Genomic DNA, 26,583 nt, shown 5'->3' on the forward strand with positions numbered 1-26,583 from the left:
GCCTTTCTTTGCCAGCTGGGAAATTTCTTCAGATGAAATATCGTTAAATTTAGTTGGAGGCAATAGTCAATTTACATTTTTTTTTAAGAAAACTTTTTTTCTGAGCTCTGCAGAGAAACAGCCATGAAGAACAACCCAGAAGCCTCATGCATAACGTGAAGCATATTGCTTTACAGAAATCAGTTTGCAGGGGACAGACCATATCAGGAAAATCTTGCTTTCAACAGCAATTATACTGACAGTGTTGAAGCCTGCCCTATCACTATTACTAAGTTTGGACCATGAAGTATGCTAGAAAGCCAAAAATAGTTTTGAATTCAGGAACGTAAGTTTGCATTAGACCTTGGCTTCAATCTAGATAGGAATAATCGATTCAGTACAGTAAATTTAGAATTTATATTTTAAATTGAAACCAAAGTATCAAAATAAGTTAACCTAGAAAAACATGTCTTTTTTTTTTTTTTTTTTACATAGTGAACATTACTTTTAGGCAAAACTTAGAAAAAAACCAACAGTTTGGGAATAAACAAAAGTTCTCTTTTGGCAGTGTCCGGTTTGGGATTTAGCTCTGTCCTCTCCTTGGAGGAATCTGTTAACTAAAATTCATCAGTACAAAAAGGCAACACAGTGAAAAGCTGAAATATTAACATTTCAGTAAAGTGCATGGGACTGTGGCAGACTTAATGGCTTTGCTATGACCTTATGTCAGATGCTGAACTAAACGACGGGGATGCCAGGTTCTTTACTATTCTATTGAGGTTGGCAATTTTTTCTTCTAGTAAATAGTTTTTCCTTTCAGCAGTTTTCTGCCGCTGTTCTGTCATCTCCAAAGCCTTCAGTAGTTGTGCATTCTCAACATAGAGATCCTTGACCATTGCATCTGCTTTGGTGTTCTTGGAAAGCTGAATTGTGAAGAGAACATAATTACTCAGCAAATTAAAAAATAGAAAAAAAAATTAAAAGCAAGAACAGCGCTGGGAAATTAAGTGAATGTGTTTATTGTAATTCAAATATCAAATCAAGACAACCCATCCATTCATCTTATTTTCCTTTGTTAAAAACCTATACGTTTGTGGAGTCCTTATAGATACTATGAATATTCTGAAACTGGGAAGACTTTGTAAGGAGATCAGGCAGATGATCAGGCTTCATATGAATCCTTATTTGTCCTCTAAGGATAAATTTAGTTCACAAAAGGACTCACCAGCCCAGTGGTCCCACAGAGATACCTCCTCTGAGGTTTGGACCATCAGCTCCTCCTACAAAAGTGGGGAGAGCAGCCTAGTGCTTATCTACATGCTTTTGGAACAGCCCTGTAGCAAGGGACCTCCTTAGCATGAGAGAGGAGTCTGTACCTCAGTAGAAAACAGATATTGTTACCACGTCACACCTGTCTAAGTGTTCAAAAGCCACCTTTTCCTACACTATCGAGGACTTCTGAAGAAGGCAGACCAGGGCAAGAACAAAACCACCAAAACCACGTCAAGCAAAGGGTGTGTTGGCGCAGGGGGCGCTGAGAAGTCAGTAATTGTACAGTAATCCTGTCTCTACTCTTCAGGAAATTCTTTTTCCTCCTTTTCTAAGGAACTTTTCCAGTTAAAATACTTGGCCAGAATTTGATGTTTGTTTCCGGACTTTAAGCGCAGCAGCATACCAAACAAGCATAGCTTTTTAGGAAATTACGGAGTGGAGGATTCAGTCCCCAGTTTGGATTTTTAGGAAATTTTGGGCAAATATGCTACACTTTAGCTAAGAAGCATTGAAAGAAAAAGGAGAGCACCTTTAACTTTATTCTCAGCAAGAATGGCTTGGCAGCGTTTGCCCACTTAGTTGTTTACAGAAGTAATGGGGATGATTTGAGGAAGAGAGTAAAAATGCTTACTTGTTCTTTCAGCTGGTTTACTTTATCTTGGAGAAGCCTCTTCACAAGTCTTAGTTTCTGTTCAACATCCATCATACGTTCTTCCATCATTTTTAGAAGCTGCTCATGACCCCCCTGGAAAGCAACATTTATGTGAGAATCAGTTAACAAAAATCAGTTCACATTCACCAGTCTCCTTTTTTTCAGTTTATGCTTAAGAAAATAGCTGGCACTCCACATTTGAGACTATTTTAAAGAGTTTACTAAAATAATAAACCATTCATGGAAGCAACAGTGTTGTGACAATGCTTAAAGGGCACTAGTTCAGCCTTGAACTAGTTTTCCAAGTCTAAGTTACACTTGAGATTACTAGATCTAAGAAAAATGGACAGAAAATCCTAAGTTCTGTCTTGACTGTGATAGTCAGATCTGGGTAGTTTCCTTTTCATGTTCTTAGATGCTGCCATGTTTCTGTTGAATGCAGGAAACAAAATACACATCAAAATCTTCATGATTTTAGAAAAAAGTTAAGGTGAAGTCATAAGGGCACGTTAGCTTGACAGCATAACTCTTCCATGCTAAAGACCTGTTGAAATTGAGTAATATCCTAAAAAAGTAGGATGCTATTATCCCAAACTTCATTTTTTACTTTTTTTTTTTGGAGTAGTTGTTGATAACTAATGTTTCCAGATAGAAACTCTTAAATAACTTCTGCTCTTTTTCTTCAGTGAGGTAGCAGACAGTCTAACTAAAAGCATAGTGATTCAGTGTCATAAGAGTACCTCTTACACCAACAGTTCAGTGAAATTTTCCCAAATAAATTAGAAACACCAAGAATTATGAGAAAGCCTGTTGGTACTTGGGAACTTTAGACATTGACCGCAGGAAAAGGGATTCTTTGTTTTAATGCTAGCTTGTTACTCTAATTCTAGGACGTCATCTGAGAAGATTAACTTTGAGAAAGCACTAGCCTTCTCCTCAAAACAGAATACCTTCAAAACCAAAGCACCTTCACACATTGGGGGAGGATAAATGAAAAACCAAGGGAGGAGTGTCTCAGTTGCTCATCTAAACCACTGCAGAAAGATCCCCTTAGGGGATTGACTGAAGTCCACTCAACATTTTATTTGTTGTAACACCAGAAACTCTTTAAGTCTAAGTGATCATATAACCCCAAACATGGCTTGTGAAAAAAAAATTAAGAAGTTACATTAGAGACATATAGAAAGCAGTTTTACAATGTTGCTGGACTGGATGTTTTTCCAGATTAAAAAAGGACTACTAAGCAGAACTTGCTGGGGCCTTCCTAGCCAAGTTATCCTGAGCGATCTTTTGTAATCTGATTGGAATTCAAAAACATGGCTATTACACTTCATATTGGTTGCAGCAGCCTTGAGTAAGTAATTAAGCAGAAATGAAGAATTATAGTAGTCTCAACACCCGTGATCCTGTTTTTTTGGCTTAAAGTTGTTTTGAGAATGTTCTAACTTCAAATTATTTCATGTTTAATAGGAGAAGCCAGCTCAAGCATTAGCTTTAAGGTCACTAGAAAGATAGGAGCAAAAAGATCTTTGAAAGCCAACAGCTGGAATCGCTTGTGGCTCCCAACTAGAAAAATCACAGGCCTTCAAGAGGTGTTTTTGCTGACATCTTGCAGTATTAGAAATCTAGTTTAATCTAGTAATTTGAGATAAAAGAAAAACCACTAAGGAATGTTATCCAAGAAACAAGTGTGTTGATAGTTTTTCCTTTTCTGGCACTGCCTTTTTACTTTATGGTCACAGCAGTAGAACGTGCCCATCTACTGTGTGAATTTTTTTCTTAAATGTGCAGGTAAATCTACTAAAGAAGCTGAATATTTGTACTTAAACACATCCTCTATTATAGATCTTTCCCAGAAGTCCTGATATGACCATCATCAGTATCAAAGAAAAATATTTTGTCTAAAATTTGTTATTTTTTGTTCATAAAGCTGAAACTATTGATACTATTAAGACAAGAGACATTATGTTTAAAAAAATTTTTATTTTTCATTTACATCAAAAATGTCATCTTTCCCTGTTAAAAAGTTTATACATCTTATACAAAAATGCAGTATAAATACCCCAGATTCAAATCTCATATAAAATTAGTACCATTTGAGAAAAATAGTCTCTTTCCACATTGAACAACTCCACATTTTAAATAACATAAATAAAAAGTATTTGTAACAAATTAAAAAAAAGACAGCTTATGAACTTTCACAAAATAGCTTCTAGACAAATAAATAGGAAATAACACTGTGGAGACTTTTTTGTTTTCTTTTTTTAGAAAAAGCACAAAATAATTTGATCCTCAAGTTTCTCAGCTTATGCCAGTTCGTGTGTTTGTGTGTGTTTATCATGGTAAGGAATGAGATCGTAAGCAGCCAAGCTGTCAGAGGTGCCCGATCCTCCGGTAGGAATCTGCATGCACTGCTCGCTGCTCCGGTAGCAAGGCCTAGAGAAAGAAGGCAAGTGGGATACTTCACCCTGATATCCAGATTTTCTTTTAAATATGTACGTATACTTATTTAAAGTACGTATACTTATTTAAAGTAAACCACCAATACAAGCAAAGCAAGCAACGCAAGACAAACAAGAACACACACAAAAGAAAACATGCAGAGTATCACATATTATATTTGTCTAAATACTAGTATTAACACTACACATATGCAATTGAGGAGATATTCAGGATGCATTTTCTAGATGTAAGGACTCTTCAGATGGCTCATCCACGTTTTTTTGGGGGATTTAAAAAGATCAGTGGCTGTGATTAACTGCAATTAGCAAAGCAGTTAAGTTTCTTAGAGGAAGTTATCTGCCACTACATGTATAATCTCAGATTGCCGAATAGCATTTGTGAATAATATAGTCCAACTGACCTCCTTTGAAAGAACTTATTTGTATTTCTATTTTAAACCTAGTTGTAAGTCTTTTCCTTAGACAGGTGAACAAGCTGTTGGTCAAAGGTGATTTGAATTTTCAAATGAAAAGCTGAAGAAAGGGGAAGTTGAGCAACTGTAAGTAGTCTGAACAAATATATTGGTTAGCAGAGGTTCTAAGTGACCTTAGGAAAAGATTGGGTCATTAACAGACTCCCAAATCTAATTATTGAGCAAGGCATACGAGAACAAGTGCAGCAATTGCTACTGTGCAGCAGGTAAGAATCACAGCACTGGACACACCAGAAACAGTCATTTGGAATTCAGAAGAGTCCCGACAGGTTAACACAGTAGAAAAGGCTCAGAAGTTTTAATTTAGTGAAATTTGACAGTAGCCTTTGGAGGACAATAGCTCAAGACTGACTGGAAAATGAATGAGAACACAGGCCACCATAGCAATGATCAAAAAGCAATGAAAATTGCAAAGCATGATGAACACAAAAAAAAAAAATCCCAAAAGGAGGGGGATAATTTTGGATACCTTATTACACAGAAAGACTCAGGATCTAAGAAAGCTGCAAAGTGCAAAGCAGCAGCAGCAAAACTAGGCGATTAATTTTACACAGAAAGCATGGAAATATCCTGACATTGTACTCACTGGTGAAAAGATGATGAAGAGGGACTAGGATGCAATTTTTCAAGGTGCTATAGGGGACATTAAAATGGACATAAGCTCAACTAAATGTTAATGCTAGAAGTCAGGATGATGAAGAAAAATCAACAGAATTAAAGCAAGATGTGCTTACAAGAAACGTCAAAGCTGAGACAAACAAATTTGTCTTTGTTTATAGTTGTAGAATGTATGTGTTTAATAATGATTTTAGGAAGTTATCTAGTAAAGCCCATGAAAAAAGCTGTAGATGTTATAAACCGGAATATCCAATCACTTTAAGCAAAAAACAAAAAAACCCACCCCACCCAAACCAACAAACAATAGAAAAAAATTAGAAGGATTAAGTGCATTAGTGCATTGATAGAAAATATTTGCAAAGCCTCTCTGAAAGTATTTTTAAATTCATGAAGCCTTCCAGAATAAAAGCTATTACAGGAAACGTAGAAGTGATTTATCTGTAGAACTACAAGTTCCAGGATGTGACTAGTTTGCAAATTGTTTCTCAGGCTTTTAAAGGCAAAATTACAAAGTCATCACTCCTAATGCAATACAGAGCACATTCAATTGCAGATGCTACTGCTGTAATACGGCTTTTATTGATTTCAAAATTAAGCTGCACACTCTACTCCCCATTTTACATGGCCAAGTACATTAGCTTGTGGTAATGCACTTCTATCAGGACTCAGCTGAAAGGGAGAGCACCTTACAATTGATTTATTTTTGCTTACCCTATATTATTTGCTTTTAAGTTTTTTTTTGGGAGGAACTTTTAGATTTTATGCCTTTCTTGAAAAAGAATTCTTACTCCAAGTTTTGGAAACTTTAGAAAACGTTACTGCGTGTACTCTTTCTCCATAATAACATTTTTCCAGAATACCCTATTAACACCTTCAGAGATTTTTGTGCTACAAAGTCTTGGTCTTATTATTTTAACTTTTTTTTTTTTAAAGTGTAACTGCAATCTGAGTTTAAAATGTAAATTCGTTTTTTCTGCTAACAGTTTACTAAAAGTGTTAGTATTTTATTTATGTTTTTTAGAGCTTTATCTTTTCTCATAAAGTTGTAATATTATTTTTAAGACCCATGGCCTCAGCCAAAGCTTTAGACAGTTGGTTGCTTTTTGAAGAAAAAAGTCATTTGGCAAGCCTAGTCCCCAAGCTTAGTTATATATGGGAGATGCAAACTTTTCTACCTATTGCCTATAAATCAGTTTTAGATGTTAAAAAAACAAAACACTAAGCATGACTCTGCCCAGTATGTGCAGTGGATGTAATCTTCCTTGGAATTAGATTGGGTTTTGCCTTAGAAATGCCAATGTTGAAGTTTCTGTATAATGGTAACAGTGTTCTCCAAACAAAGTCCTGTCTTATGGCCAAATAACAAAGATAGGCTGACCTTATAAAAAGGATTAATTTGTTTGTATTCTGCTCTACTACAGCCTACAGAACTCCATGTGACAGCAACAGCCCAAACTAGTATTTTATGTGTGATGGGTATGCGCTTGTGCAATATGTGCTATAGTGTATTTCTTTAAAAACAATGGTTCCAGACATGGATATTAGGTAAAGAAAACAACACAAAACCTATAAACACTTATTGCACATTGATCAGGAGTAGAAAAGCCAGTTGAATGTGGATAGGAGTGGGGTCTTTTATTTCAAGAAGATTAAGAGGACTTCAGAATTAAGCTCTGGCTCAAGCTAAATATGCTAAATAGCAAAGGTTTGTTTTGTACGTATCTTTGGCAGAATGAATTTTAATTTTTGAACTGGCATAAACAGAGAACGGATCTCATCAGAATTGAGAAAAACCAAGAAAACTAACCAGATATCCATTCAAAGTGGTAACCTGCAGAGTAATGAGAGCTTTACCTGTTGCATGTTTGTTTCAGAGGGTCTGCTTTCAAGTTCTTCCTGAAGACGTTGACTCCTCCTCTCTGCTTGTAGTAGCTGGTGTTGGAGCTGCAGGAACTGTTCCTTGGGCACCATAGCACAGCCTTGCTGCTGGAGCTCCCGGGAGCGCGGGGATTGGCTAAGCATCACGCTGGCACTGGAGTGGAGCATCTGAAGAGTAAAGCAGATCAGCCATCAGGAGAACGCAGCACTGCCATTCATACAAAATATCTTTTAATGATGCGCTAGACGTCAGGTTAGTCTTGAACAACTTCTTGTACGCAAGACAAACAAGACTGAAGTCAGTAACAGAAGCTAAATAGACACCCTTTTTCTTTCCAATGAAAAAAAGATGCATCTTACGTGCAGTTCCGAAGGCTAAAGGGATCTGAGCCTTGATTCGTAAATTCATACCTGAATTATAAATTCACTGAATATCTGGTGAAATCCTGACAAAGTTAAATGGGCCTGTGGTGAGCTTTAACTTAATAGTCCTTTTTAATTTTAACCTTGATCTCAGCAGCTCTTCTAAAAATATTACCCGCTTACAAATAAAAGCAGTAGCATGAGGCAGGCTGAAGAAGTTGTCCACCCGTGCTGAGTATTTTTAGTCTTTAATCTAAGATGGAGAGGTAATATTCTCAAAAGCAAAACAAATCTTTGACGTAATGTACGATGACTTAAGTAATTTGATGCCAGCTGCTATATTGCATTCAGAATTCAGTATTTACAATTCCATATATCTTTCCTTATGTTCACTACTAACTGTAGAAATTTTAAAATATTTTATAATTTTTATTTTGAGACATGCCATAAGCAGAGTTTGATAGCAAGTCTGGAAACCTCCTGAGTGCCTGTGCTGCATAAGAAAAGTATACTCAGAGGGGCCCTTGAAATATGGATGCAGGTAGTAATCTGAAGTAGTTTAATTCAAAATTTAAATCTTGCTTTCGCTAAAAGAAAATGCTACCAAATGCATCGGCAAGTCTACGTAATGTAAAGGTAGTATATGCCAACAAATAATTCATGCATACCGGTTGTCCTTTGTGAAGTTACACTACCAGAAGTCTTTTATTTGGTAAAACTAGGGGTTTCACGTGGGACAAAAGGATCGCATTCCTAATAGTCTTTGCTACAGCAAGACGAGCACCTCAGAACAGACTTGTCCCAGATGGTTTAGCTTCCCCACATTGTTTAATTAAGTGGTGCTCCCAAGCAATGCTATGACAGTTATGGTTGAAGGTGGCTAGAAAAGAAGCATTCCTGACATTACCTTACTACTGCAGCATTGCAACCATGAAAGCCCCAGGTTAGATAAACTGGCCCAGCATTAGATGAACTTTCGGACAACATTAAGAGCTAAGATTGTTTCATGTGACTATTTAGTATTTTTCTAGACTAAAATAAAATCCAGGTAAGACTATCTCACAGTTGTAATAGTTTACAATACTAAAAAAAGACCAGAACTGTACAGTAAAACCCCCTGATGTTTCCGACAAGTGGATTTGCAGATTGAATTTGCATAAAATTAATACTTTCTTCCCATAAAGTTTAGTTGACCACATCATAAAATTCTCACCTGTTATCTCAAAACCATTACTCTATTCCCTTAGGAAAAGGCATATAAGATTATGTTAGTGGTTTTAATTTTCCTTTCAGAATTGGTAGAATTAAGGCCTCAATTCGCAATCATATTTCAGTTATTGAGTTCATGTATAATGTAAACAACTAAGCATTTTTCATAATGGTGCAGCTCTTCTGGGTGTGTTAGCATCTGTATATCTCTACTGGCCCAGGTAAACAGAAAATAGGTTTATAAATATTTTAAACTAAAACTATTTGCGTTTTTTTAAGCTATCAGGAGATTCTCTTGAGTCAACTTGTCAGTAAAGGAGCTATTCTTTTACTAACAATATAAACAGTGAAAATAATGAGCTTTTGATGGAATTTGTTTAGGGTTTCCTGTAATGTTGTGAAACATACAAGTATCTAATGAAAGAGCTGAAGAAACAGTCAATTAATGTTAACAGCATCTTAAAAATATATACCAATTGCATGGCTAATGAAAACAATATAGTCTTGCCATACTCATCTGTGGAAGAAAGTGGAACAATAATGAACCTGCTAAACTATTAGGGATGACACCGAGTGTGATCACATGTCAGTTAATATTAAGGCAACTTTCGACAGTCTGGTGAAAAAGCATGCAGATATCAGAGGTAAATATGAAAACAACTTCAAGCCTCGCAGTCAATGGGTTAGAAGGAAGGGGTTGAGCCACTTTTCATTTGCTTACGATCAATTTAATTCTTTTGAACACAATTGGTTATTTCTCTCCATTTTCATGGCAATGCCTTAGAAGCATGCAACTTCTCGGCCTACAGAATCAAATTGCACGATACACTAACCACAAAGAGTTAGTGCAGCTGTCAAGGTAAAAATTTTACATTAAAATGAATAGTGGCTTCTTTACTTAAAAGATGCATGGAATAATTAAAAAAAAAATAATCCGTAAAATAAATATTTTCTCCATGCTATGGTAGTACATTGAAAATGATTGCTCTACCTTCGCACACTATTTCAGAAAGAGAACTGCACCCTTCTCTGCTAGTTCCAACCACTGAGTTCTAGACAGGTTAGCAACGAACAAAAGGAGAACAGGCACAAAAGAGAAAGTTAGAAGTCATAAAGTGCTACATGAATGTTATACACACCTGCTAGGAAAACGTTATCAGGAGTAACAGAAGTCCTGCATGTTTGAAATACAAATTGTAGGAGAAAACGCAATTCCATGCTTCGTGTTTATACTGAAGGGTTTAAACCGTGTTTGGAATTTTTCCAAAGCTTAAATAAGACTATGTAAATAAAAGTGCAGGGCATATAAACAGTCTTCAGTAACTTGTCAAAATCTCATCCTTTCTAATCAAGTTTTTACAATTTTACAGCTAGTTACATAGTATATTCAGCATGTTTCCCATTTGCTTACTTGATGAAAAACATGCAGTCTTTTAATAAACAGTGTTGTAAAAGCCTCATCTAGAAGATGCTTTGATTTATGGAACAAGTCAAAATTGTGGTGGTTAGGTTTTTTTTTATATTTATATTATGTTTTAAACTCAAATTCAGGACATCAAGGTTCAGGCAAGACTACAGAGAGACAACTCTGAGGTCCAGCCTGACCTTAAGGGATACACTAACTTAACATGGTTAAGCCTGCCCGTTCCTGTAAGCAAGGACACTTAAGAGTTATGTAGTTTTCATAACATCCAGCATGATCTGTCTCTGGCAGTACTGAACAAACATCTGCATTTACAGCAGGCTTTCGAAGAATCTCAATTGACGTTTTCACTCATGCCTTTAGATTAACAGCAAGTTGTGTAAATTCTTAATCTATCATGATCTAGATAAGATAGCAAGGCTTGAATTCAGCAAATTATTCCCATAGTAAATAAGAACAGGTTTCAACATTAAAAGCAGCATTATGCAAATATTAATAAGGAAACTTGAGGTTACATGTTTTAGGAAGGAAGAAGGTGTTAGCCGTGCCTCGAGTGCAGAAACAAATTTCTTCATCATTTGATTTTATATCTGAAGCCTTACGATATACCACAATAGGTGGTTTATTGTATTCAGAGAAGCATATTTGTCACACTAACATCTTGATAATGAAAGATGAGATTAGGCATCAGGGGAGATTAATTCTTCTAGTTTTAATTAGTTTCCTCTGTTCCTACACATCTAGACGTTGTTTTTAAACGAATTCATAGATTCAGGGAGATAGTGATAAAACCCCACACTATTCAGCACAGTCAACACTTATTGAAAAGTACCTCCATTAACTGATCATCCAGTTTGACTTGTTTTTTTCTTAGCCCTTCATTTTCTGAGCTGGTTTCCAGTTCACGTTCAAGAGAATTCATCTGACTGATCTATCAAAGACAAGAAGTTTCCTTAGAAAGGTAGTAGTTTCTTGTTTTATCTGTTTTGTTTTCCCAATATGCAAGTTACAAATCATTGCACATCAAGACAATTCAAGATTAAAAGACATAAGTATTTGGACCAGTGTAATGGTTTGCTAAAAGTGATGTCTAAGACAATGTTATACAGCATCTCTGACACGAGTTTCAAAGACCACACAGGGTACCAACTAGAAGTCCTGCAGGATGTTGGCACAGACTTCCACCCCGCGTGCTCTGCAGAAGCACAGGAATCAGTCAGCTCCTTGGGACAGGGATTCATAAGAGACAGAGTGCAAAGCTCAGAGTAAAAGAAAATTACAGCTTGCCACATTAGCTCTTAGAGATGGAAAGTACTGCATTGAGTCACATATTTACCATCTAGAACTAACCTTCCTGTTTGCAGATGACAACTCCTTCTGAAGCTGTTCACACTCTCTCTTCAAGCTTAATTTCTCTTGCTCTATGGCTTTGACGATACCTGACTGGCTTTGATGCTTTTGGTGCTTTAGGGAAAGGATAGTAGATTCCAGCTGTCTGATCTGAAGGGATCAGAGATGAAAAAATGGGGAAAAACATTCCAGGCCATTAAAAAAAAAAAATATCAAATTGCACCTACTTAATCTAAAATACTGAATACCAAATTGATTGTGGACTCATAGCAGAGATTCTAGTGTATTTTTGACATTTTAGCTTTGAGCAATAAAAGGTCTTTCCTCTTCCCCATAATCTGCCTAATACTGAGAGCCAAGAAATTGGACATGAAGAATGCTCGGAATACTAAGAAGTTTTTACGAAAGAAAAAAATTTAAGGGCGTTAACACAAGAATCCTAGACAAGAGTTTTCAGGATTTTCTTTTAAAAAAGGGGCTGTTTGAAACATACTCAGTGCAGATATAAAGGAAAACTATTCCATTATGCATTCTTTGTCCAAATGTTTCTTTTCAAAACTAATGAGCAACATTCCTCTCCTGTATTACCCACAAATCATTAAGTTTTGTGTAGCACGCAGGGACTGGCTCTGATCTATGATCTTGCTCAGGTTACCTTCTCCCTGGAGTGTGTCAGGTCTGTTTTAGTGCTCTGGACTTCTCTCTGCAGCCTCTCATTCTCCTGCTTGAGCAGCTGCTGCTCCCGTTTCATCAGCTGGTCCAGTTCATCCCAGTGTAGTTGCCTCTGTTGGTCCTGCAGCCCTGAGGAAGGCACAGCCAGTTCTAGAACCCGATTCTTAAGACAGACAGAAGTGCAGGGTTAGGCCTTAAACAAAGAAGCAGACATTTTCTCTATTCAGGTGGGTTTTAAGTAGGCTTTCAGTAGCTGCAGGCTTTCAGTAACTGCAGACTCTAAAGTCGCGGGATTCCCATCTTCCTCCCAGCCTACATACTGCTTTCCACTGAGAAACCCCAACATGCTAATCACAGTGCAAAACCAAAGTGCTTCCCTTTGCTAAAATCAGAGATAATAGCTGTGCGCCAGAATGGTTGATATGAGTGCACAGAGTTCAACAACACACAAAAAAAAGCAATTTGGGCTCCATTTCACAGCCTCATCAAGCAAATAGAACTCAGTATTATACATTATTCAGTAATAGCTGTAATTTAGTTCCTGTTGTACAATTCTGAAAGAGCCTCTTTTCCATGTGGACATTAAATATTCCTTAATTACATGGCAAACAAGCCAAATTAGTAACTGAATTCATAATACCAATCCCAAGACTGCTGTCTACAACCTCCTTCAGTTACAGTTCCTCATCCATTGAGACTGACATAATACTGTGCCTTTCAAAACCAAGTTTGACTGAAAATCAGATCCCCCTGTCAATGACTAGTTTGACTGTTAATATATTTAGTTTTGATAGGTGTGAATTCATACATTGTCCACAGATTTTATTTTTTTTGTGAAACATTTCTTTCAGGGAAGAATGGAGACTCAGGAGATGGACTGACCACTGCCTGTCCTCATGTTCAAAACTTATTTTAAATTCTTTAAAAAGTTTAAGACCTGCGCATTATATACAATCCAACAAGACTATAATGAACTATTTTAAAATGGAAAACTACAAGACTAATGAACTATTTTAAAATGGAAAACTACTAAATACAGAAAGCATTATTAAAATAGGGCTTTTTTGCATCCATCTCTTTTCAGCTTTTTTATAATTATTAGCTTTGTAACTGTTTTAAAAAAAAGTCAACAGTTGCATAACTCGGAGTCTACTCGCTCAAGTCTGCAGCACCATTTGTGTCCTTTCAATGGACAAGCCAACGTAAACAAGTAAGTTGGCTACAGCGGCAGGCAACAAAAGAGCAGCGGCTAGTGTCCGTAACCCCTGGCACGCAAAGCTGACTTTGAGACACCTGAAGTCCATTACCTTTTCATTGGCATTCTGCAGCTGCTCGTGTAAAGACATCACTTCTTGTTTAAGAGTTTCCTTCTCCTGTTGCGTCACCTGTAAGTCTGATTTTAGTCGGGACATTTGCAGGTTGGTATTTTGCAGTGTTTCATCTAGACTCTGAACCTGTAACGAGCAGGAACGCAGCTTGGCATTTGCTGGACCAAGATTTCTTGTAACCTTGGTCTGCTAGGATGCGTAAGCACCACATATCACACATATTGAGGATCTCTGATTGAAGGAGTGAAGAAGTTGTAATGCTGACAGCCCCCTTTAAAAACGCTAAATGATTTTCTGACTTTCTGTTCCAAATTAGAAGCCATCCACTTTGAATACAGCCACAATAATGCATTCAGCAAAGACACATCTTCCACCCCTCGATATTTATTGTGATATGCCGGGAAGAGAAGATTTCTCTTGAATTATTTATTCTTCCTGGCAGCCCGTAGTCAACAATAAACCCCACGCATAATTGGCCAAGCAGATAGCCACTCGTTCCCCTCCCCTGCCTAGTGAGAGACGAGCCACCGCCAGAAGAGCGGGGAGCAACTGCAAAGTCTCTGCAGTATTTTAGGAATAACTGGGCAGAATGAATTGGCAAAAGGATCTTGGCTGTAGATGCAAAACAACATAGCATATTCTTGGGGAAAAAAGTCCCTCATCGCATTTAACAAGTTTCCTCTTGTCCTTTAAGGACATCACTTTGAAGGCCCATCAAAGCAGCCATTCTTAGCTGCATGACATCTTTGCACACATTAGAAGAGGGCTGGTTTTTATGAAAAAAAGCAGCACAAGAGATTTCAAAAATGCTTTTGATCCAGGGCTATAAACAAACCCCACTATTATACCTTTTCTTGCGAAATGGTGAGCTGTGTTTTCAGTGTCTGGCTCTGCTGTTCCCAGGACTTCTGCTCCTGCTTCAAGCTGCCAATTGCACTCTCTAAGCAGCTTACTTTAGCTACCTGAAATAAGATTACATCGGTAAGCCCGAATCATTCAGGATTTTCTTTAACTCAATTTGACTTTGAGAGGGAGTTACAGCTACACAAAAAAAAACACAACAACCCAACATGCAGGAGAGCAAAAAAAATCCCTCAGCTCCCAGCCCGAATCTCCACACAACGGGATCATTATTTATAACATGCATATTAGTTACACTGCTCAAGTTCAGAGTTACAGTATGTTAAGAGTTGCAATAAAAGTGCAAGAACACTGTCTTCCTTGTCCTGCTGCAATATTTATATCCAGGGCTGTTCCTTACAATGTTTGGAATTTTCTGCGTAATCGAATTACAGTAAAGCTGTGCTCCAGAATTTAGGCTGTCTCTTGAAAACCAGCTAGGAAAAAAGGCAGTAGCAATTAAGCCTTTATCTGGCTTGACCGCAAGAAAAATCTGGAGTAGTTTTACAGGTTAGGGCGATACAGATAATGATATAAGAATTTTAACAGCCTGTTACAGCATGTAGGTAGTGATGTGGATTTACAGTTCTTTCTTACCTTATCAATACATCTGTTTAATTCCTCACTCAGGGCTTCTTTTTCTTTCTGCAGCTTTTCGTTTTTAGTAATTAAGTTTGAAACTTCATTTTGAAGGTCGGAGAGATCAGGACATCTGGGCAGCTGTGGAAAACAAACCCCTCAGTTGCATTTCTGTGCCATTTCGGAATCTTGCATGCCAGTGTTACACAAAGCTTTCCCTCCTCCTCGGAGCCGAGCATCCCACTCCAGACAGAGTGGAAAAGAGGAGCATACTCCAATTTGGTACCAATGAACATATGAGTATTGTTCACCTGATCCAGGGCATCCTTGCTGCAACAGCAGTGCTAAGGATTCATAATTGCCCTGTGATCCCTTGGATTTGCTCTAAGGCTGGTCTTTCTCTTCTGTGAAAGGGGGAAATAAGTACTGTACTGCTGACTTCTGATCCTTTTCCCATTTGACATAGTGCTTTAGCGTAACATTCTGCCTTCTCCTGTGCTGTTCTGTCTTTGCTCACTCAATCTTCTGTCATTAATTACACTCAAGCCACAATCCATTCTTTACTGAATAGGTCTCATCTGCTTTTGCTTTTTAAGACCATTATCTGTCCTAAGCATTAGGTGCATCAAATGAGTGCTTTACACTGTAAAGAAAATTACTTTGTGAAGCCCTAATCAGGAGAGCTAACTCCTTCGTAGCTTTCATTATCTATGTTTATTAGCATATATTTACAGCCCATTGAACCATGCTTATACAGGCAATAACCAAGCCTTCGAGGAAATTATCCTCAGGAGTTGACACACTGAAGTCCGCAGATGGGTTTAGCAATCAGAATTCTCTCTGAGAGGACATGCTGAAAGAGACTAGTCCTTAAATGGAGCTATATGGGTATCACCAGTTACACAAGGAAATGTTCCCCTGCCTACCCCATCTGCACAAATTAGAAAAGCCCTGCCTATTCCTTGATTAGAGCTTTAAATCTTTGTCTTCATTGTCAAAGCCTGTCTTTGTAGATTCACTACTCTGCAAGACCTTTTGGCAAAGGCTAAGTGAAACCAACCTTATTTGAACAATTGTGCATTGTACCCAGAGACTGTTTCTAGAGGATTTGTATTCCCCTACTGTTATGACCTTTCTTTAAATAAATTAACTATTTCCAACTTAGGCAAGAGAGCAGGGCTCATTAAGAGACAGCCAGCATTATCTGATGGCACTTAAATAGGATGCCATACCTGTTTTGTCTCCTGGAGTTCCTGCTTAAGGATGTGGTTCTCCTGCTCCAATATATGAGCTTGAACCTTCATTTTTGACAGCTCCATCTCCAAGGAGGACACCATACTTGATGACTGCAAAGAGTAAAAGGCTCAGATTTCAACTTGGGAGACGTGCAGAGTAACAAAGGTTAACCAGAGGCTGCTGCAGCCAGTGACACGGGTTAGAGCTGGGATGGCACTGGACTGAACAGATCAGGCATGCTGGAAAATTCAGGTAAATATTTGGCATCACTAAGCTCTGTTTTCAAGACAAGCCTGCTCACTTCTACCTCCCAGCTTTTGGCTGCTGCTACGCTTTCCTTCCACCCCCACTGCCACATGCGTGTACATTTGAGGCTAGTGCTTAGGAAAGTTCAGCTTTGAAAGACCACGCACAGCTCGAGAAAGGGATACTAATTCCATAGCACCTGTGCATTCCTGAAAGTGCAGTTGTTTCATGCTGTTAGAGACCGTGTAATCCTGTACCTTTAGTTTGGAGTTTTCCAGTTCCTCTTTCAGTACCAATCTCTCCTTTTCCCATTCTTCCAGCGTACACTTTCCCGCTTCCGTCTCCTTTTGCTTGAGCACCCTTGCCAGCTGTTGATTAAGATCCTGCACATCTGCTTGATTTTTGGAGTTCCTCTGACTAAGTTCTGTATTTTCAGAGTCCAGCTGCTGGTTTCGGGTCTTCAGATCTGCTACCTGGATTGGGACAGCAGTGTCAGTTATGACTGCTTTTACACTAGGGAGGAGATTTTTAAAACATTTCCTTTCTATAAAGATGATTAAAAACCTGACCAGTGTCACTCCAATTCAATAGTGACTCTGAACGGTGGGGCGTAGCTGTTAACTGTACTCTATGGAACAGTGATGACTGCTTGCTAACTTGCTCCATGCCTTAATTTTAGGTAAAATCAAGTAGAACCATATTTACGAGTAGGAATCCTCCCGACGGCCTGTTGCATGCATAGTCAGCCTCACAAACTGTTAATTTCTCATAATGGGCCTCAATTATATCAGTTATGATATCAGTCATCTGGCACACCACTCTGTTCCTCCTTCCCTTTGCCACGCTGACATATATTTTGAGGGTTGTGCCGGTGAGCTAGTAGATTATTCTGAGCAAGTAGAATTTTACTAAGCAATACTAAGAGGGACATGAATGTAAGAGCTCCTTAAACCTTCTACTTTGCCTAGCATAACAGACAACCCTTAAAATATAAGTAGCAGTTTCATGGATATGAGCAAAGGGTCACAGCTGGCAGCATTCCTAGACCCAGCGAGCTGGGAAATAAGTAGAGGCTGAGTCACATAACCTCTCTTTCCCATGGGCTACTGCAGAGCATTACCCACAAAGATTACAAAAGAAAGATTTTTAACTTTATTTCTATTAAATAAACTTTCCAAGCGGACTGTAAAAAATACTCTCGTGTCTGTAAGCTAGACAGTTACAGTAACGTTGCAGTTGTCTTCTGATCAGGTCAACCAAACCTCTTATCAATCCCAAAGTGTTAATGAGAAGTTATCAAAAACTTCTGTATAAAACAGTAATTTTCCACTGCCTTTGTGACCATCTAAGGAACAGCTTCTATACAGTGATGATTTCTACAGAGAAGGTTACGGGCTTAGTCCTTATACCTGCTTTTTCAGGTTGTCAACCATCTTCTGTACAGCCACTTTCTCCTTTCTCACAGCGTCTATCTTTTGCCTAAGGAAAAAATGAAAGCTCATTAACATTAGGGTCACTTGTTAATATACATGCCTACAAAAATGGGTTAGTTTTTGACATCACCAGGAATGGTAATTCTGGATATTTATTCACTGCTTAGCATCACTGTTTTGTGTGCTTGGCAATTGCACAGTTCCTCAAGGTACCCCATGTAGTTCTTCTCCACAAGGGAAGAATAATCCCAGGATCACGGATGCTTATTCACTTGCAAAAGACTGTCATTGAAATACTGTCACACCATACCTCTTCCTGCCTTTTCTAGATCTACACCAGCCCAGCAAGCTCTGTCTTTGCTGAAGCAAGAATAATGCCGTCAGGTCAGCTCATAAGTAGGTCCTGTGTTTGTATGTGTTACTGGGTCACCTGAACTCCTACAGTTATGCCCCTGCTTTGGCTCTAGGAATGGGCAGGACAAGGTGGGGAAGGTGAAAAGGATGAGGAATAGACTGCCAACCAGCTGGATTTCTGATGGCACCATGCAAAAAAAGCCCATTTCAAGTTTCGTAGAATATCTAACACATGAACGAGCTTTGAGAGAAGGAGTGTAACCATCGTGTCTGCACTGCAGCAGGAGCCTGAAGGCATACACGTGGTACACGCCCCATTGAATTCTTACCGCATTTCTTCTCGGGATCCATTCAGCTCCCTCAGTTTCAGACTGGAAGCACTACCTTCCTCATTTAATAAAGTCACTTCATTTTTCAGAATAGCATTTTCTTCTCTGAGCTTCTTGGCTTCACATCTGTGGTAGAGAGACGAGACAAGTGAAACTGTTTCTGTATATCGTCTAAGCCCACAGGGAGAAAAAATACTAAAAGCCTAAACTACTTGTAATATTTCAAAACCAAGCTACAATTGACATTTTATGTATGAACTGTATAGGATTTTACATTTCTTTTAGTAAGAGTGCTTCCCAGATCACTGAAAAGGGGGCTTTTTGTGCGTGTTTTTATACAGCTAAAGTCAGTTAAAAATCTAAGGTACCTAGTAAAAATTTCACACTAACACTGTACTATATCTTTCAGTCCTTAAATTACAAATAACAGCTTTAAACAGTTTAACACCACAATACGCAGACTTCTAGGGGAGCGAGCTGTTTTCCCAGCTGTTTCTAGAGTCCAGGATGCCGGGAACAGCAGCATGGGAACAGCAGCGTTGGAAAGTGCCTTTTCTGTCCTGAGGCAACTGTAGAGAAATGACTTAGCCATGGTGTAGTACCTGAAAAAACAATTTCCTGCAGGAAGCTGGTGCTGAACAATAATTAAGCCACTTGTAGCCACTTTCCGACCTTCAAAAAAATCCTTGCTGAAATACAGCAGTTAAAAACAAGTAGGTAACCTATTATGTTCACTGCGTTATAACGGTATTTACCATATCGACACACTTGATGGATTCCTAACACTAAGTGCTCCCGATGGGAAAAAAGTTACCATAATTCTCTAGTATTAGCTTAAATATTGAGAAAAATAGAAGCACTTTTAGCATTCCAAGTAACATTCAGTACTAGAAGGGAGTGAACCAAGTGATGAGGTAAGATTAGTAAAAGCTAAAAGCATTCTGGAAGTGTTACCATAGTATTTTGGACATAATGTTTCTCATGTACCATAAACTACACACTGCGAAGGTGACTACATCCACAGACAGAACAGCTGGCAGGTTGCTCCTGTTTTACCATTCACATTAGGGCACGGTCAGAGAGAAGTCAGTCACACACATTTATTTCAACCGTCGTTATCCACGATTAATCAGCCTGCTTGCTAGTAGTTAGAGTCCAAGGCACTGGTTTCTAATCAAAGTTAAACTACAGTGGTTAATGCAGCAACCGCACGGCAGGCAGGCGCAGCTAGGAAGCGATGAGTGGGACGCTAGGTTAGTTTCTAAGCGGCACGTTTGATTACTGTGGGGCCGGCACATTTCCCACAAAGTTTTGCAAGCGTACTTTACCTCAAAAGATCAACTTTTTGCTGTAGCTCAGTGCACGCGCTTTGTAAGCCGTGCGTCACTGTATTCTTCTCCTCTCTCTCTTCGTGGAAATGCGTGTCATTTGGGTTAACCAGAGCAGCACCTTTCTCCTTCAGACTTCTGTTGGCCTCTTGCAGCTCCTTCTTCTCCATTGACGCCCCGCCGTCGCTCTGGTCATGCTCGTCTTGCTGAGCTGTAAATGCGGCAGCATGTTCTTCCAGCTTCCCAAGCTGGCATCGTAGTCTTAACTTGTCACAGTGCACAGCTATGTTTCTTTGTGCATCTTGTTCTTGGACATCTTCCAATCCTTTAACTTTTTGGAGGAGCTGTGTGTTTTCCTTTCTAAGCTTAATACTTTCCAGTTTACTGTCCTCTAGTTTGCAATGAAAGCTTCTCAGCTTATGCAGGTTGTCTTCTAGCACTTTATTTTTTTCAACTAACTTTATCATTTCAGATTTCAGATCCTCATTTTCTACCTGAATTTCTTCTTGCAGTGACAGAAGTTGAGCCTGTGCCGTTAATCTGTCTTCTAATTCTTCAACCCGTTTCCAAAGCTGAGCTATGACGCTTTTCAGGTCACCACTTATTGACCCAGGAGCATGGTCAAGCTGCAGAGAGGCTTCACTCAGTTCTTCAGCCTTCTCGAGCTCAACCTGCAGCTTCAAAGCATCAGAAACAACCCCTTTATTTTGCGGAGTTATTCTGTGATTTAGCAGGTGAACCTTCTGCTGTTTAATGTCATTGTGTAGCATTTTTGGTCTGGGTACTCTCTCAAGAGTTTTCTCGAGATCTCTCTTTTTTTGCAGCAGAGGTACCCGAGAAAGGGGCTTTTGATTCTTGTCACAATCCCAGTTGCCATCAGCTTCCAGTGCTGCTTTACTTCCTTGCATCTGACACACCTGCACCTTGACCTCATGGCCACCTGCTCTGGCTTTAACACATGCTTTCTCCAAATCCGAATCGATCTCAGTCATTTCTTCCAGGTCTGTAGTATCAGCCTCCCAAAGCGGAAGGACACTTGAATCTATTCCCTTGCCTGCGTCTTTACAATCGCTGGGCAACCCTTCAAAAGTGGGATCTATTTCATCTGGCAGCTGAGATTGTTCTGAGCTGGATTCAGAGCAGCCAGGACTGGGAGGTCGCACAGGCTCCCGCTCCACAGCTTGCAACCTCTGCTGCAGCCTGGCGATCTCAGCAGCCATTCTGACATTTTCCTTCACAGCTTGCTCATGCACTTTCTGTAGATTTAAGAGAACATCTGCATCATCTCCCAGAGGTGTCATACCAGAGAAAGAAGCAATTCTGCTCTTTGCTTTTGCATACTCATTTTCCAGGACCCTATAATGATTTTGTAGTGCTGAAAAACTATGGATCTCCCACTGCAATTTCTGTATTTTCTCTTGAAGGTTTGAGATTTCCAAACTCATCTCAGCCTTTTCTGATTCTGCTCTTACACAAATGTCTTTGTTTAAACTCTCCAAAGCAAGAAGTTTGGAATTGAGTTCTTCTTTCTCTTGCTTATATTCATTGTTAAGCCTCTCTAGCTTTTGCCTAACCAGCTTCCCATTTTCCTCCACCATGGATATATGCTCTTGCTTGTTCTTTAGCTCTTTCTTGTGGTCATTTTGGAGTTGTGTTATTTTATCATTCAGCATTTTCTCTTGCTTCTCAGCAGCATTCCTCAGGTCTTGCAGCTCCTTCTGAAGCTGCTCTCTCTCACACACAAGCTTGTTCACTTCTTCCTTGAAGTTTTTCTCCAGGAGATCTTTCTCCTGGGTCAGGGCAGAAGAAACGGCTTTTTCTTTTGCCAGACTTTCCTTCAGTTGCTCATGAGCTTCAGCAACCTCCTGAGCAATTTCATCCTTTTCAAACTCCCACTGAGATTTCTCCTCTCTCTGCTGTTCGGCAAGTTCACGCAACTCTCGCTGGTAACGTCCTTCCAGATTTTGGATTGTTTCTTCATATTTATTCACAAGTGTTTGTGTGTCGACAGAAAACTGAGTTTCTGCATGAGATGCTCTTCTGTTATAGTCACTTTCCATTTTTGTCCTAAACATGGTTAACATAATATATTACTAAACTCTGGGCTAACTCAGAAAGAGATTCAAATGGCTTTTTAGGCTGAATAAAACAAGCTGAATTATTACTTTTTCGCTGAGTTTTAGATGAAGTACTATTTGATGGGAGTTTCTGAGAGCCAAAGTTAAATTTGAGGCAATTTGTTGAAACTTCAAAGATAAAAATCGAATTGCCTTGGAAAAGCATAATTCATGAAATGTCTTCAAAAAAGGTTTCATGTACAATATATGCCCTTCTATTCTTGTGATCAGATTTGTGGGGGCAGATGTTCTTACCCCCATCTCTCCCTGTCACCCCAGGACAATTCCAGTTTCTTTTGACACTCAATCCTGGCCAAAAACATTTACCAACAATCCCTTTACTTCTTCAGGGAAGAACTCTGAAAACCCAAATGCTTTTAAAGTACAAAGCAGGAATTTGTAAAGCACAGGGATCCTGAACAGAGCTCAAATTAATCACGTCTGGTTATGCTTTAACACTATTGTTGCCTCTGGGTGAGCTAAAAATCAATATAAATATCTGCTTGAGAAAGGTCAGAAGAAAAAGCCCCTGGGTGGCAGCCCAGTGTTCTGGAATAAAACAGGTAACAGCACTGTACAATTAGTACACTTAAATTAAGCATCGGGAATAACTTCTGCACTAGGTTCACCTTGGTCACCACGCCAAGCCATCAAGGTCAGCACACACCACTACCATCCCCACCAGCGATGACACTCACCTTTCCTCCTCCAGGTCCTGCTCGTGCTTCCTCAGCAGCTCTCGTCGGAGCTCTTCCTTCTGCAGAGCATGCACCTCCGCCATCCTTTTCAGCTGCTCATGAAAGCCACGTTCCAGCTCTCCTTTCTCTTCCTGCAGTGTCTGCACTAAAACTCTCATCTTTTCTTCCATCCAGACACCATTTTGAATCAGTTCTTCCCGTTCTTGACTAAACTTCTTGTTTACCTGCTCCAGCCTGGCTCTAACATCTTCTTCGTGCTCCTGCTTCAATAGTTCCTCAAGATTGGCTTTTTCCTCATCGAAACTCATTTTTAATTTCTTTTTCTCATCGTTATATTTACAGTCAAGCTGTTCTTGCTGTTCTCTGAGCACTGCTGCCTCTCCTTGCAGTTCTGCAATTCGATTTTTAAGGCCAGTTATTTGCTTTTCCATGACATGTATCTCTTCAGTGTACTTTTTCCTCATATCCTCTTGCTCCTTTTCACAGTGGATTTTTGTCTCATCTAGCTGCTTTTCATAATGGCTCACCTACAAAAAGGAAAACAGATTGGATGGGTTCACTTTCTACAGAATGTTCTACAGAGATGTTTTCAACATTTCTGTGTTACATATTTCCATATATTCTACAGAATTATTTGATTTACACATTAGCATCTTATATTGTTTTCCCTTGTAAAGAATGCTAAAGTGCTCAGCTTAATTTCTTACTGAGATAACGATGATTATTATGTAGAAGCCAGTGAAATGCATGCTTTTCCATTAAGTGAATTTGTGAAAAGAGAAGTCACTAACAAATTTTAAGTCCCAAGTCAGTTTTGCAAATTGCAATAGAATCTTTTTTATTTCACAGATTACTTTTTCAAAACCTTCCCCAAATTAAGAGGCAGATGAGGCTTTTCCTTTTAAAAAGGCTGGGGTGGTTGAGGGTTGGGGTTTTTTTTTGTTTGTTTGGTGTTTTGTTTTTTCACACCGTACCTCCCCTCCAACAACTGTCATGGGACCAACTGTTAAGGAAAAGTAATGAGGAAGCTGTGGAGGCCCCATCCTTGGAGGTTGGATGGGGCTTTGAGCAACCTGGTCTAGTGGGAGGTGTCCCTGCCCAGGGAATGGAGGTTGGAACTAGATCATTTTTAAGGCTCCTTCCAACCCAAACTATTCTATGATTCTCTGAAACACCATGACCCTGACGCAGATGCTAGTGTAGACCGGCGGTAGGTGTTGTGCTGTGCCAGCTCACCCTAGCACCATAGATAAGCACTGGAGCGGAGCTGACTCGGCCTCATAAGCCCATCCAGACCCAGGCTTTCTCCACGTAGAACCAATGGAGATATTTCTACACATGTGGCAAGATCAATCGGTAGATGGACACCCTGAAAATGGGTAGCTGACTGCCCATTTTCAGTAGCACAAGTATCATAACATCAGAGTTTCCATGCTCCCACAGCACAGATCGTGTTTCAATGCCACCAGACTGCACAGGCGATGCATTACATTTAGCGATGCAGACTCCTGCCAGCAGCCTTTCTAACGTACAATTATCCCATGCCAGCAGAAATGAAGTGGCTAATTCAGATGCAGCAGGCTTTCAAGACGGGAAATGCAGCACTGCCTCGGAACGGCTCACTGCTCTCTCTCTCGTTAGCTGGTGGGCAGTGTGAGGGTCTACTGCAGCGTTCATTCAGCCCTCTCCAGCACCTCTCCATCGCACAGCAACATGCGGAAGGAGCAGGGAAGGTAGAGCCTCAGATTCACAGAAAGGTTATAATTTGACCAGGAATTGAATTCCTTTTTCGAGAACATTCCACCTTTATGAAGAGGCTGGAAAAGTTGAAGGTTTGTTTTAAGTTAAAATAACTTACTGTTTCTTCAAGCTCCTGTTTGAGGTGATGTAGATCCCTGTGATGTTGCTCCTTCATTTGTTCAATAGCCATTTCTGCCTCTATGCTCATATTTAATATGTTGCAGTCTTCTGAACCAAGTCCTTTAAAAATAGTAATTATATACATAATATTGAAGCCCAGAGAGATACATTCCCAACAGAATTATTTCATCAATTTAAATTCGTTTAGGCAGCTACTTGCAGCTCTTGGATTCCCATCACACACAGACAAAGCTGAAATTAATGTTTGCAGTTTCTTGAATATAGTACAGCAGCCGTATTCCCCTTAACATTAAATAGCAAAACAGAAGTGGTGTTTCAGTCTCACCGTGAAGGTTTGGGAAAGTTTTTACATAATTGCGTCTAAGGTGCTATCATAAGTACCTACAGCACAGAAGTTGGTCACGTAGGAGATGTTTTACCTTGGTCGGGCTCAATACCACTATTGCCATGGCTTTTCATATCAATGTCGAACTCTTCCGACAGGGAATTTTTCAGCGAAGGCCTGAGCACTTTGCCTTGGGCACGGTACTCCTCCAGCTCCGAGTGCAGCTCATCTATCTGGTCTTGCAGCTCCTGAGAGGGGAGGAAAAGAAATCTGACTGAAAGCAACCGAAGCAGCTGAGCATCTGTACATCAACACACTCCCACGGTGAGGCATTTAGGAGGGAATTACAGTAGGTAAAGACTTGTCAATAATCCTGCCAGCATACCACAGTTTGTCATCCTCCTTTCAGCAAAACAATGGTCTTCTCCAGGTTCCAACCTGTGCAAGTAACAGGGGTGTTTCTTGCTACAAGAGCAGAACCTTCTTCAACCTGAGAGCCTGTATGCATTCTGCTTCTAAAGTGTACCACGCTCCAGGACCTTTCACTTTATTCCTTCTCCCTACCACCTTTTTTAAACAGCACTTTATGAACGTTTTCAAACAGTCAAGAAATACCTCCTCAAACACCATCTACTTGAAAAATCAAATCAGAAGCAAAAGATCAAATTAGTAAAGAGATATCCTCATTACTGCATTTACCATCTGGTACTTCTGCCCACTTGCCAGTAGAATATCCGGAGTGTTTGTGCCAAACACCATGTGCTCAGCTCAATGAACGGCGTTTATTGAGGAAAATGAAACCCTGAATGTGTAAACACACAATTCTGCAGATTTCAGTGGTTCAGAAAGTGAACCTTGAGTACTGATTCATATGTGACAGTACTCAAAAAAAAAAAAAAATCAATTGCATATTCAAGCAACTTGTTATCAAGAAGTACCAATTCAGCAAATATTTCTAGAAAATCTTTGCTTTTAAACTGCAACTTCCCAAGAGTGCTACGGTGCTGTTTCAGATTAAGCAGCCTTTTGCCAAGGTAGTCCTTCATTGAACGAAAAGGATCACACACAGAACAAATGAGCCAAATGCTCGTAACAATAGTAGTCATCAGAAAGTAGATATGTAAACAGATACTTCTTCAAGGTGGGCCTGCAAGTATTTCAGCCATACAAGATTTGGGGAGGAGAAGAAAAACTTTAGATTTTCAGTTTTACTTTAAGAAAATACTACTGTTTTGGAAACCACCAAAACTCAGATATATCTTATTTGCAGTTAGTTCCTGCAACTCTGAATTCAAATTAGGGCAAAGTTTATTTCCTGAATCAAAACTTGCCCCTGTGGCAAGAGCTTTCCACCCTCCAAGAGCTTGGATTAATGTAAAGAAGCCATTACATGAGAAAAACCCCAGCAGCATTATATCCCTGCTCTGGGCTGCTGTTTGCAGTGAGGCTGTTCTCGGTGAACGCAGGCAGAGGGGTGC

The 26,583-nt window shown here is 39.4% G+C and overlaps 1 protein-coding gene across 2 annotated transcripts in view; it reads right to left on the reverse strand.

Moving 5' to 3' along the window:
- Nucleotides 1-692: 692 nt before the first annotated feature.
- NIN (ninein (GSK3B interacting protein)) overlaps nt 693-26,583 on the reverse strand; it is a 57,402-nt gene continuing 31,511 nt past the window's right edge. The window contains exons 13-29 of one of the 2 annotated variants that reach the window (XM_009893890.1): nt 25,200-25,353; nt 24,758-24,879; nt 22,900-23,426; nt 20,085-22,151; nt 18,757-18,882; nt 18,050-18,119; nt 16,898-17,113; nt 16,391-16,504; nt 15,177-15,299; nt 14,528-14,641; nt 13,659-13,805; nt 12,335-12,514; nt 11,680-11,829; nt 11,162-11,260; nt 7,311-7,502; nt 1,883-1,996; nt 693-902 (exon numbers count right to left, since the gene is read on the reverse strand). In XM_009893890.1, the coding sequence (XP_009892192.1) occupies nt 693-902; nt 1,883-1,996; nt 7,311-7,502; nt 11,162-11,260; nt 11,680-11,829; nt 12,335-12,514; nt 13,659-13,805; nt 14,528-14,641; nt 15,177-15,299; nt 16,391-16,504; nt 16,898-17,113; nt 18,050-18,119; nt 18,757-18,882; nt 20,085-22,151; nt 22,900-23,426; nt 24,758-24,879; nt 25,200-25,353 (4,725 nt within the window). Of the gene's footprint in view, nt 903-1,882; nt 1,997-4,276; nt 4,340-7,310; nt 7,503-11,161; nt 11,261-11,679; nt 11,830-12,334; nt 12,515-13,658; nt 13,806-14,527; nt 14,642-15,176; nt 15,300-16,390; nt 16,505-16,897; nt 17,114-18,049; nt 18,120-18,756; nt 18,883-20,084; nt 22,152-22,899; nt 23,427-24,757; nt 24,880-25,199; nt 25,354-26,583 lie in introns of those variants that run through there. The other variant, XM_009893891.1, reaches the window with a different exon arrangement.

Source organism: Charadrius vociferus, unplaced genomic scaffold (assembly GCF_000708025.1).
Source record: "Charadrius vociferus isolate BGI_N301 unplaced genomic scaffold, ASM70802v2 scaffold49, whole genome shotgun sequence".
NCBI classification, from domain to species: domain Eukaryota; kingdom Metazoa; phylum Chordata; class Aves; order Charadriiformes; family Charadriidae; genus Charadrius; species Charadrius vociferus.